The sequence below is a fragment of the Cyprinodon variegatus genome, unplaced genomic scaffold (assembly GCF_000732505.1).
Source record: "Cyprinodon variegatus isolate N-32 unplaced genomic scaffold, C_variegatus-1.0 Scaffold486, whole genome shotgun sequence".
Classification (NCBI taxonomy): domain Eukaryota; kingdom Metazoa; phylum Chordata; class Actinopteri; order Cyprinodontiformes; family Cyprinodontidae; genus Cyprinodon; species Cyprinodon variegatus.
Window position 1 is genome coordinate 480,096 of NW_015150939.1, and position 11,551 is coordinate 491,646.

The following is an 11,551-nucleotide window of genomic DNA, read 5'->3' on the forward strand; positions in this document are numbered from 1 at the left end:
TTACTACTGGTGGTTGGCTTTGGTCGCAGTACCGCCACCTTCTGCGCATGAACCGAACGCAACACACGCGAATCGAACCAAACGCTTCGGACGGTTTTCATAAACCGTTCCATCCCTAATAAATAAAGAAATAAATAAATATATAGTAGAGGGCAGTACACAAGGCTAAATCATTCACGTCATATTTCCACTCGGGGGGGAAAAAATAAAAAAACAGCAAAGAAACGGAGTATAAAACTCTGATCACCAAATCGGCTAATGGGGTGGATTGATAGAGCTTCACTTATTAGAAACATGAATGCTGTTCATGTCATCCATGTGAAGTTTCCAGTTTTTAATAAATGTTAAATTTAGATTTGAAGTGAACTTCCACCAGTCTGAAATTAATTTACATTTCCAGCAAGCTGACAGCTTAATGACGTCCGTCTGCCTGAGGGGCCTTTCTGTGACTACCTTATTAAAACCTCCCTTCAGGAAATGCAGACAAACCTGTAATATGTAGACAGTTTCTAACAAAAAACACTGTAAACATTTTTTTTGAAAGTAGAAAAATGCAGTTTAGCCTGCTGCATTTTTAAGAGAAATTGTTTGGGCTAAATAACATTATTTACAGTAAATTTAAACAGTTTACCAGTGACTCCAACGTGTTGCCCTACTAGCATGTCCTCATGTATGCTGTCACGTCCCTGGCATGCCCTGCAACCAGCTGTGCTACAGAAGCAAAGGGTCCTGCCCCTCCACTGCATATATATTTCACTTTCAGCCCACCCCCCCTTGCTGCCACTTGCTAAAAATAGGTCCAGCAGATGCCTGATGCATCTTCCTGTGCTGCCTCCTATTAAGTCAAGTACTCTTTCAAACACTGGGATGCAGAGAGAGGCTGAGGACCAATTGTGCTCCATCTTTTCAACCCTTTCATCTTGAAACCTGAATCGCAAATCCCTTTAATTTAATCTTGAGGCCTCAGAGTGGGGGAGATGGTCTCATAGCTGCTGATTAAATTTGGCCAAAGTCTGAAGCAAACGGATTTGTGCCTGTGTTACAGTGTGTCTGATGGTCTGTCTTATCTCTAGTGGTGGTGCTGTGGGTTTTTAAGTGGTAGCAGCCTTGATTAACTCAGGGCGGTCCCAGTTGTTGATGGCTTGGGTGAATCTTATCTTGATGGTCCGCACTTTAACACTTTCCTGGTCTCTTTATGCAGGTTTTATGTTGGTCGTACTGCCCGTCTGGTGGCTTCAGGATCAAAGCCGAACCATGAGCGCTCCAGGTGTCTGCTGGCCAGCATAGATGCAGATATGCCACGGAGGTCCTCATCCTGATGGACCGAGACACCTTCTCCCACATCCGGCTATGGTGCCCCCGCCCCTTCGGCACCTACTCCCAGAATAAAGCTCGGAGTCCGGGCTCCGGGGGCAGTGGCGGCGGGGCCAGCGGAGCGGGGTCGCCCTCGGTCTGCAAGGCGGAGCTCTCTCAAGGTGCCAGGAGGACGCCAGAAGAAAGTGACAATGTAGGGATGATAGTTGGGGTTAAGGAGGGGAAGGAGGAGGAGGTAGGGTCGGAGAACACGCCACCTGAACCCGAGCTTGAATCCGGCTCCATGACTCACCCTCAGCCCCCTTCGGCACCGCCCACACCACCAACTGCTGGGTCTCAGATGCAGGATGGAAGGGTGCTGCTGGACACCTGGTATGTCATAAAACCTGGGAACACAAAGGAGAAGATTGCCTTCTTTGTTGCACATCAGTTCAGCGGAGCGGGTCAGCCAAGACCGAGCGCCATGAAGGTGAGAACCTGTCGGACTCTTCAGAAACTTCAGCATTTCTCAGATAGTTCAGCTCAAATATGATGACTATAGATTTCTCCTATCCTTAATGAAGTAGAGCTTAGTGACCTGATACCTACATCTCAGGGAAAGTGATGTAACATATTATTAAATATCTCCATTCAACATTAGCCTCATATTTTCATAATATTTTTGAAACTATGTGGCCTCTAAATCCTTTTCCGTTTCCTATAGGTTAAAGGTAACTGGGCAACAGATTGCAGTAAAGCCAAAAGACGAAGGCGGTGCTCGTCTTATGATCCTCCGGCCCGCTCCCAAGCTCTGACTCCTGACTGTTCAGTTGGACCTCCAAGCCCCGATGAGCTACAGCTGGGTGTGAACGAGACGGATCTGCTCTCGGTGGCAGAGATGGTAGCCTTGGTGGAGCAGAGGACCGCCATGGCCCTTCAGGGAATCGTGGCCGTTCACGGAAACCAGCACCAGTCGATCACCACTTCTCACAGGCCCAGCTTCACCCCCAGCCAGCACACTCTGCTCCGAGGGACAGTGTCCGACCCTTCGCCTATGCTGTTTGAATCAAACGGCTCCGATAGTCAGGCCTCTAGTGAATCCCAAAAGCCATCGTCTCCAATCCAAACGGACCAGGAGCTGGAGGAGCAGCAGGAGTCCTGCAGGGTAGCTCAGGCCATCGCTCACTTTGAGTCTCAAACCCTCAAGAACCGTCTCCATCTGGATTCTGGATCTGGACTACACTCTAGTAATCAAGATGGAGAGCATAGGATAGGAGACACTGTAACGCCTCCTCCACCGCCCAACCGCAGCCACGGGGAGGTGAGGATAGCGTTCAGAGTGTCGAATATGGACCCGCGGTCACAGCTGGAGCCAGCTGGTCGGTCCCGCTGTATGTTTATGAGCTGTGGTGGTGGGAGCAACCAAGCTGCTGCCAGGGCCAAAGAGAAAATCACCTGCGACTTGTACCAGCTCGTCAGTCCGTCATCTAGAGATCCCGGTAGTCTCCTGCTTGCCGCCACGGCGTCCACCCCCAAATCAGATGGGGATCTCCACCAGGACAAGCCGACCTGCGGCAGCCCGGACCCCACCCAGGAGCTGTCCACAGGGGACAAGAAGACGGCAGGTGTGGGTCGAGAACGAGTGACCGGGTTCCATGTGGAGGTTGTGGTGACGGGTGCTGTGGATCAGTGTGTCTTCTACGGCAAAGACAGCACAGAGAATGTGCAGGAGGAGACTGTGTGTTTTGCAATGCCGACGGGGGGAGGGAGTGGTGTTGGAAGTTCGACTGACCCGTCGTCAGACGACCCTCCTCCTGGACAGTTGTTCTTCCTCCAGTCCCCTAGAGGACCAGAGGAGGATGCAGCAGCAAAGAGCTCTGGTGGTGCTACTGGAATCTGCTCTTTGGACTGTGCTAACAACCACAGTCCTGGGGCGGGGGTGGGCTCAGGGGAAAGGGCCACAAGACCAGATTCTCCTGGTGTCGGGGAGGACTGTTCGGACCCTTCGCTGTGTCGCTTATACCGCCACGTGTCTCATGACTTCCTGGAGATCCGCTTCCAGATCCAACGACTCCTAGAACCCAGACAGTACATGCTGCTTCTCCCCGACCACATCATGGTGAACATCTTTAGCTACTTGCCTACTCGCTCCCTGGCAGCCCTCAAGTGCACCTGTCACTACTTCAAGGCAGTGATCGAGACTTACGGGGTCCGCGCACTGGACTCGCGCTGGAACCAAGACCCCCTCTACAGGGACGACCCCTGCAAACAGTGCAAGCGTCAGTACGAGCGCGGGGACGTTTCTCTATGCCGCTGGCACCCCAAACCTTACCACCACGACCTGCCTTACGGACGCTCCTACTGGATGTGCTGTCGGCGTACGGACAAGGACACGCCAGGCTGCCGGGTCGGGCTCCACGACAACAATTGGGTGCAGCATCCCGCCGACGGCACCACGTCCAACCGCACCAAGAGGGAAGAAAGGAGGGAGGACGGCAGGTAGAGGGGCGAGTCCAACTCTCATCTCACATACCTCCACCTGTCTCTCAGTCACTGGTGTGAGAACTTGGGTACAGACAGGGCGATGGGGAGGGATCCGCACTCCCAAGACTTTCTGCTTCCCTCATCTCATTTCTTTCTTAGAACTGGGGGAATGTTGAGATGCTAAGAAGGAAGAGAATCGTCACACTCCTTGCCTTTTTTTTGTTTCAACCTCCTCCAGAATCCCTCTTTCTCTCTCCCCCGATGCGCTCTGGAGTGGCTAATAAAAAGTTTGTAGACCAGGGTTGGGGTCCTCTCCTGCTGCTGTCTGTATCGTCTCTGCCTCTTAGTCTTTGGGGGCTCTGTCTAAAAATGCACATGGATGTTACAGTAGGCGATTTATGTGAAAACGTTGCAGTGTTTTGGGTTGAGATTAGCATTCATAAAGTGACGTATAGAAATGTAATGCCCACCAGCGTGCTTTCAGTTCCAGACACTCGCCCCTCGTTGTTATCACAAGCATCCATGTTAGCTGTACTGGGGGGCTTCAAGGGACAAAAAAAACCTTCCAGTGCAGAATGTTTAGAGTTACTTCAGAAATGTGATTGTAAAAAGCAAGCTTGATGAATTTATTTTTCTCTCCATTGTACAAGATGCCATTTGTAGCTGCCCTGCGCCGCGGTTCCAGCCGGGTCTGCACTTCAGAGACCCGCAGACCCCCACCTTGCTGTCCAGCCATAAATCGGAGCCACTGTCTGGTTTACAGAAAAAAATAAATAGATACGGGAGACAGACTTGAATGGGATTTAAAAAGAGAAACTAGATGTCACTTTGGAAAGGCCTGATGTCACTTTGTATGGTTTGGTTGATTGGTTTCTTTTTTTTTTGTGGTTGTTTTTGACATTTTTGTTTATTTTGTTTGGCTGTTTTTAATGGGTTTTTTTGTGTCTGAATGTTGTATTTTCTTTTATTCATGAGGATTGTGTTCTTCTTGTATCAGTCTGTCATCCTACTGAACCAGTAACATGGTTTTTCTTTTAAATAAATACTCTGTTTTATACTTTGTTTTAACCCCCGGCTCTCTTCCTGCCCTCCACCTGAACAGAGCCATCATTCATACTTTAAAGTATGTCCAACTCTCTACCACAAACTGTCTCTATACCAGCTTCCAGCCTTAAAAGCCCCCTACCTCTTACCTATTCTTCTGGAGACTGAGGCGTCAGATACCTCACAGATCAACAAATACTGAAAGTTGCACAGAACCACATTAGGGACTAGTTTCTTTTTGTTTTTTCACACACTCCATCCAACTCCACTGGATCCACATCAAACATCGATTACAAGAACAGTGCCTGGTGATGGCTCTGACTCCTCAATCTTTGGGGAAGGGCATTAAAAAATGGAATCTATTTATCCTTCCCCTCTCCTCGCTTTTAACCTCTCAGACCGACCCCCTTCCACCCCTGCTAGCTGACAGACTGGACATTGAAGAACTGTTGCGATGAATGATGCTGAAACTCTGCATGGATATGGACGGTTGGGTCGACATGGGAGAACTGTAGGATGCAAATGTGTACAATGCTAATGGGAAATATCTGCTTAAATAAAAACAGAAGTGATGATTAAAACTGGAAATCTGAATCCCCACCTGGTCAGTGTGCTGTTTCTCTTACCAAACTGTTCACTTCTTTTCTCTATGAAATGGAACCGCTTCCAACCTACATCGATTTCTTGTAAACCAAAGTTTGTTATACATTATAGAAACTTTATAAACAGATTTACAGGCACTTAAATTTCCTTTACAGTCTCTCCTTCACACTTCTAAAAGACTGATTGGATCAGAGTGTAACCAGAGACTAATGGAGTTCAATAACTGCTTGTGTTCTGTGTAACGTGTGTATGTATAACCGAAAGTAGAACCAAAATCTCTACTAGCTATGTACATTTGGAGGCCGATGTAAGTGGTAAAGTTCAGTTGGAGGGAATGTTGTTTGTTCTTATCGAATTTGTTTTGGACTTTGAGTACGGTAGGCCGTTCTAACTCAGGACAGCTCTGATCAATACAGCAAATTTAAAACTATTTCAGTCTCTAATCTTTCTTAGCATTTTGAAGATTTTTTTGTGGACTACCATACCTTACATGTATCTCCAGTTCATAGTGATATTGACAAACCCCCACACCCTTCGCAAAGGTGAAAACTTTTCAAAGTATTTCTTTTTAAAGCTCCTCCAGAGTTGCCATGGGCCTTATGGCTACTTCCCCAATTAATGCTCGGCTTGCCAAGCATTTAAAGCACCATGAACTTGTATCTTTTGCTACACTCTCTTGGATTGAACAGTACTGTCAAGTCTTGGGATATTGTTAACCCAACCTAACCTTGCTTTAAGGAACTTTCCCCCAAAGCTCTCTGCTGGGTATAAAGGGTGTGGATTGGCAAAAGTTTGGGGATAAGGTGGGTATCAATACTATCGCCAAATGGTATCACAAAGATGATTTTGCTGCTCTAAAACCTCACATTTATTCATTTGATTCAGAGCAGTTGAATTATTAGCTCTTGGGCAGTGCACTGCTAACGATGATGCTAAGACGATGAAATATCTTGCATTTATGAAGGACTCCCTAATTTAAAGGAATAGTACACCCAAAACATGATTAGCCTTCATTTTCTACTCACCCCCATGCTGAACAACACTCTGGAGTACTTTTTTGATATCTCAAATGCATCTGGAGATCTGGGAGGCTTCTTGCTGTCTGCTGACATTCAAATAATGGAGGTCTATGGTGCCCGAGGCAGAAAGGTCCATAAAAGTCCACAAAAAACGTGTCAATATTCCTCCATACTGCTCGTCAAATGTATTCCAAGTGTCCTGAGTGGGTAGCATCCTGAATTTACTCGAAACGAAGTCATTTAGAATGTTTTTAGAGCATAAACAGTAGTGTATAGGATTTCCTGAAAGCGCGCACGTGCGTGTTCATGACGCTACGGAAGCCGGCAGACCAAACCAGATGAAAGTGCGCATTCAGCGTCTGCTCTGCCGATAATGCAAGCGTAGAAGAAGAAATGTGCTGTTTACCTGTGCAAAGAAAGAAACAACGAAAGAAAAATGTCTGAGGACTTCAGTGTTGAGGAAGAGCATGAGTTCTTTGCCGAGCTGAATGCGCACTTTCATCTGGTTTGGTCTGCGGTTTCCGTAGCGTCGTGAGCTCGCAGGCGCGCGCTTTCAGGAAATCCTATACACTACTGTTTATGCTCTAAAAACATTCTAAATGACTTCGTTTCGAGTAAATTCTGGATGCTACCCACTCAGGACACTTGGAATACATTGGACGAGCAGTATGGAGGAATATTGACACGTTTTTTGTGGATTTTTATGGACCTTTCTGTCTCGGACACCATAGACCTCCATTATTTGAATGTCAGCAGACAGCAAGAAGCCTCCCAGATCTCCAGATGCATTGAGATATCAAAAAAGTACTCCAGAGTGTTGTTCAGCATGGGGGTGAGTAGAAAATGAAGGCTAATCATGTTTTGGGTGTACTATTCCTTTAAGTCGATATCTGGTATATTGCAATATCGGTATTTTGGATCATTAAGATTCCTGTCTAAAGACACATTTTTCAGTAATTTGTTTTTTTTTTTTTATCATGTGCACTTGTTTTTAAGCAAACCACAGAGCCCTTCACTGAGCAGCTAGGTTTAATTATACCAATGCCTTATATATGTCATAGCTAGAGCTTTTTTCTTTTATGAAACATAAAAAAAAGTGACTGCCCACTGAACATCTAGAGTGGTTTAGAATAAAAATATTATTTTTACTGAAAAATAATATAGTAGGTAAATGTTGACTGGTTCAGAATATAAAAACATGAAGCTTTTGAGTTTTGATGACGACTTAAGGCAATCAAGGCTGGATGATGGTTTTTGTTGTGACCGGTTGGGTAAATGTTTGGTTAGCATTAGCAGAAATTTTACAGAATGAGAGTGTGTCTTAAGTGCACCTATACAGTTTTATAAATAGTATTTTATTAGTCTGTGTAAGATGCTTATAGGCCTAACCTGCTGCAGTACCATTCGAGTGTAGTGGTGATCTCTACAGTCACTAGTTTGTAAGCTCTGCTGCCGTAGCACCAAAGATATGTCTGAAAAATGTGAACCGAAGACTTTCAGTTCATTGGTGATTATAAATAACATACATAGAGATCATATATATTTAGTTTTTGTCAGTAAATCCTTGTATTACTCACTCTACCTTTAAGCTAATTAGGTAATTTCTAAAGGAAATTGTTTTAACACAGTGTTATTTAAGGGCATCAGTCGAGAAGATGACTGAATACAAATAGAAATCCCACATTTCAGCTTGTATGTCGCGGGAAAAAAAGGTTAAAGGATGTTTCTTTCACTTCACAAACTGCAGGCCTGTTGTATGCAAGCAACTTCATGCTCCTTTTCAGAAACTCAGAAATTAGTACAAGTTTCAGGGGATTTAGACATTTATTTGATCAGACCACTGGACAAATGTGAAGACCAAAAAAAGGCAAGCTTAATTTTAGTGCATAGGTTAAAAAAAATAACTTTGATTGAAGCCTCAGTGCTGTTAAAGCTAGAGGAAGTAAAGGAAAGACTAAAGAAAAACCAGAGTACCCTAATTGTAGAAATATGATTAAGCAGCTATATGTTTTTTTATGGAAAGTGCATTAACCAAACTGATCTTTTTGTACATGTTTGGCCCTGCTATTAAATGTCTGGCCTTTAGCGTGTTCTACGGTTTTACTTTGTGAGGACCCGCCTGAAAAATTTAACAAGCTTTTATCAACCAAAAACAAAGTTTTAATACTTATATATTTGAGTTCAACTTCAGGTTTGACACACATCAAAACCAAGCAGAGGAACAGACTGGTATCTGATGTTTTTCACACCAAGTTATCGGAGCTCATCAAAGTAAAACTAATTCAGTCTGACTGTAATTTTTGTTGCCAATTCATCAAGTTTAAATCTGATTATAAGGAAGTTGCTCAGAGGAACTCCCGTTTTATAAATACGGGTTTATAATATGATTTTAATTTGTATTTATTTCGATTCCTAAGTATCTTCCCAGCAACATATTGAAGTCGTTTTTTTTATTTGAGATGGAAAGCATAAAATGATAATAATTACATTCTCACATTAAAAGATTGAGTAAAATAGTCTTTATTTTATAATCAGTTATTGTACGTTAACACTTATGGGAAATCAATAATTTTGACTGAGAGGGGGTGGCTCATGGAAAGACAAACTGCCCAAAGAGGTACACAAGTCAAAAAAGGTTGGGAAACACTGATCTAACTTACTTACAAAGTAAGACTAAAGGTCTTACTTTGGTGTAATGCCCAAAAAGTACCAGCAGATGGAGATGTAGAGGTTTATAGACTCCAGTGCAGGTTTGGATTTCTGAACAAAGACTCAGTCAAGCAAAGTATCCCCACATAAAAGCTGCAACGGCCATCATGATGAGAGCATTAGAATCCACAATGTGCTTCCATCCACGGTTCTCCCGAATGTCTGGCATCTGTGGCTCTAAGTCCTCTGCTGCTTCCTCAGCCTGCGGCCCTCCACTCAATCCACAGAAGCCACCAACCAGGCGGCAGATCCCAGACTTTTTATCACCTTCAGCTTCTGAAAGGCACAAAGGATTAGTTTATGATGGTTTTCTGTCTATCTTGATCTTTTTTTTTTTTTTTTTACATACCTGTACTTGCGTTAGCCCTCTCTCTCGCCCTCTCCCTGGCATCCTTACGGGCTCTTCTCGCATGCTCTTCTTGCTCCCAGTCCAGATCTTCCCTCTCTTCTTTAGAGTGACGAAGACTGAACACCAGACGATGGAGCTAGAAGACAAACAAGATTTTGTGTCCTCCGTTTCCATTTTTAAATGTCTGGATTAAACGTTTGCGGTGATTTTCTGCCGACTGCTAAAGGTCTTTATATCTTACGTGTTTAGTCTCAATAGGCTCCGTACAGAAACTGATCAGCAAGACCAGCACTGATGTGCTGGCAAAGAGGATGATGGCAAAGTGTAAGTAGTGAATGCCGCACACAAGGTAAGGGCACCGAGAGGGGAAAATACAGCTGCCGGTACCAAACCAGAACTCTAGCAACATCCGACACAGGCCCATCACTAGACCACCAATCAGGCCCCAGAAAGCCCCCTGCAGGTTTATGTCAGAGAAACAAAAAAAAACAAAGATTAAGTGTAGTTGCTGCTTTTTCAGGGCTTGACTGAATAAATGCTGATCTCAGGAATCAGGAGATGCTTTCTTACCGTTTCGTTGACCCTTTTGACAAAGACAGCCAGCAAAAAGACGGAGGCGATGGGTGGAGACAGATAGCTGGAGACTGACTGGATGTAGTCGAACAGCTGACCACTCTGGGCTGCCTGAACCACGGGGATCCAGCAGATGCTGATGACCACGATGCACAGAACCCAAATGCTAAAAAGCAAAGCAATGATTAAAGTTTACCTACAAATACAAGCCTTGCAAAAACATTCATAACCACTGATTTTTCCACTCTTTCTATATAGATGAATATGTGCATGTTATTTTTACACCATCTCATCCACACTGTTCCTAATGTGGAAAGGTTAGAGGTGCGACAGCTTTCCTGGACAAAACCTGATGAGACAGGCGAGGTATTTGCCTTTGTCTGCATAGAAACAATCGTTTGATTGCAGTTTATGATCCGTTTACCGGCCTATGACGATGAGCTCCCGTTCAGTGGCCTGTGGCCTGATGCGGGTCCAGATGTCCATGGTGAACAGAGTGCTGCTGCTGTTAAAGATGGAGGCCAAAGAAGACATGAGAGCGGCCAGCATCACGGCCAGCATTAGGCCTCGCAGACCTGCGCAAAGACAGAACGCGATCAAAGGTTTGAAGAATGCTCTGGTTATCGCTGGGCTTCTTCTGGTCCATTTTTTTCCCTGTTAAAGAACTATTACGGTAATGTCTTTTAATTTTGATCTAAAAATAACTGGGTGAACAATAATCACCTTTTATGGGACACTTTGGATCAGAGAAATAATTGCAATAGTTAAAGTAGGCAAAAAAGCCGGCTGTGGACTTTCCACGTCTCCTGGAAGGCCTTCTGACAAGGTTCTAGTAGCATTCAGATAAAGGTTGTTATGGATTATCCAGCTCCACCATCAGCTAAAGTTTTGGTTGAACTCCTGACAATGTTTTCTACGGCTCAAGCTGCATTCAAACCTCCTTTGCTGCCAGCCTCCATGGTTTCTGTGCTGCTACAGCTCAAACCTTTCCAGCAAAACACATTAAGGTTCCTTAGGTTTATCTTGTGTTTCTTACCCTCACTCTTAGGGCCTTTCTGCCCGCCTGCTCCTTTCTCCCCAACAAAATGCATTTGGTTATATTAGCAACTTGCTGAGGAATATTCCTGCAACATAAGTGTGCGTGTATGTATATCCCTGAGCTTTTCTACTTCTGAGCGGAGCCGTATCGGGACTTACCACTGGGCATGACTGTCACCACCAGTTTAGGATAAGCTATATTGGAGCAGCCCACTTCGGTCCCACAAACTTCCTTGCAGATCTCAGGGACCACGCAGCCGACATCATCTACAGAAAGCCAGAGACACATTTACTCATATATATATATATATATATATATATATATACACACTACCGTTGAAAAGTTTGGGGTTACATTGAAATGTCCTTATTTTTGAAGGAAATGCACTGTACTTTTCAATGAAGATAACTTTAAACTAGTCTTAACTTTAAAGAAATA

The 11,551-nt window shown here is 44.6% G+C and overlaps 2 protein-coding genes across 3 annotated transcripts in view; one reads left to right on the forward strand and one right to left on the reverse strand.

Moving 5' to 3' along the window:
- Positions 1 to 5,415, forward strand: part of fbxo46 (F-box protein 46) — a 16,335-nt gene extending 10,920 nt beyond the window's left edge. Inside the window, exons 2-3 of the mRNA XM_015390135.1 lie at positions 1,202 to 1,783; positions 2,018 to 5,415. Of these exons, the coding sequence (XP_015245621.1) occupies positions 1,319 to 1,783; positions 2,018 to 3,796 (2,244 nt within the window). The 5' untranslated portion in view covers positions 1,202 to 1,318 and the 3' untranslated portion in view covers positions 3,797 to 5,415. The remainder of the gene's footprint in view (positions 1 to 1,201; positions 1,784 to 2,017) is intronic.
- Positions 5,416 to 8,968: 3,553 nt separating this feature from the next.
- The window catches only part of slc5a2 (solute carrier family 5 (sodium/glucose cotransporter), member 2), a 12,222-nt gene continuing 9,639 nt past the window's right edge, over positions 8,969 to 11,551 (reverse strand). Inside the window, exons 10-15 of one of the 2 annotated variants that reach the window (XM_015390139.1) lie at positions 11,272 to 11,379; positions 10,499 to 10,649; positions 10,072 to 10,240; positions 9,743 to 9,958; positions 9,502 to 9,637; positions 8,969 to 9,425 (exon numbers count right to left, since the gene is read on the reverse strand). In XM_015390139.1, the coding sequence (XP_015245625.1) occupies positions 9,220 to 9,425; positions 9,502 to 9,637; positions 9,743 to 9,958; positions 10,072 to 10,240; positions 10,499 to 10,649; positions 11,272 to 11,379 (986 nt within the window). In that variant the 3' untranslated portion in view covers positions 8,969 to 9,219. Of the gene's footprint in view, positions 9,429 to 9,501; positions 9,638 to 9,742; positions 9,959 to 10,071; positions 10,241 to 10,498; positions 10,650 to 11,271; positions 11,380 to 11,551 lie in introns of both variants that reach the window. The other variant, XM_015390137.1, reaches the window with a different exon arrangement.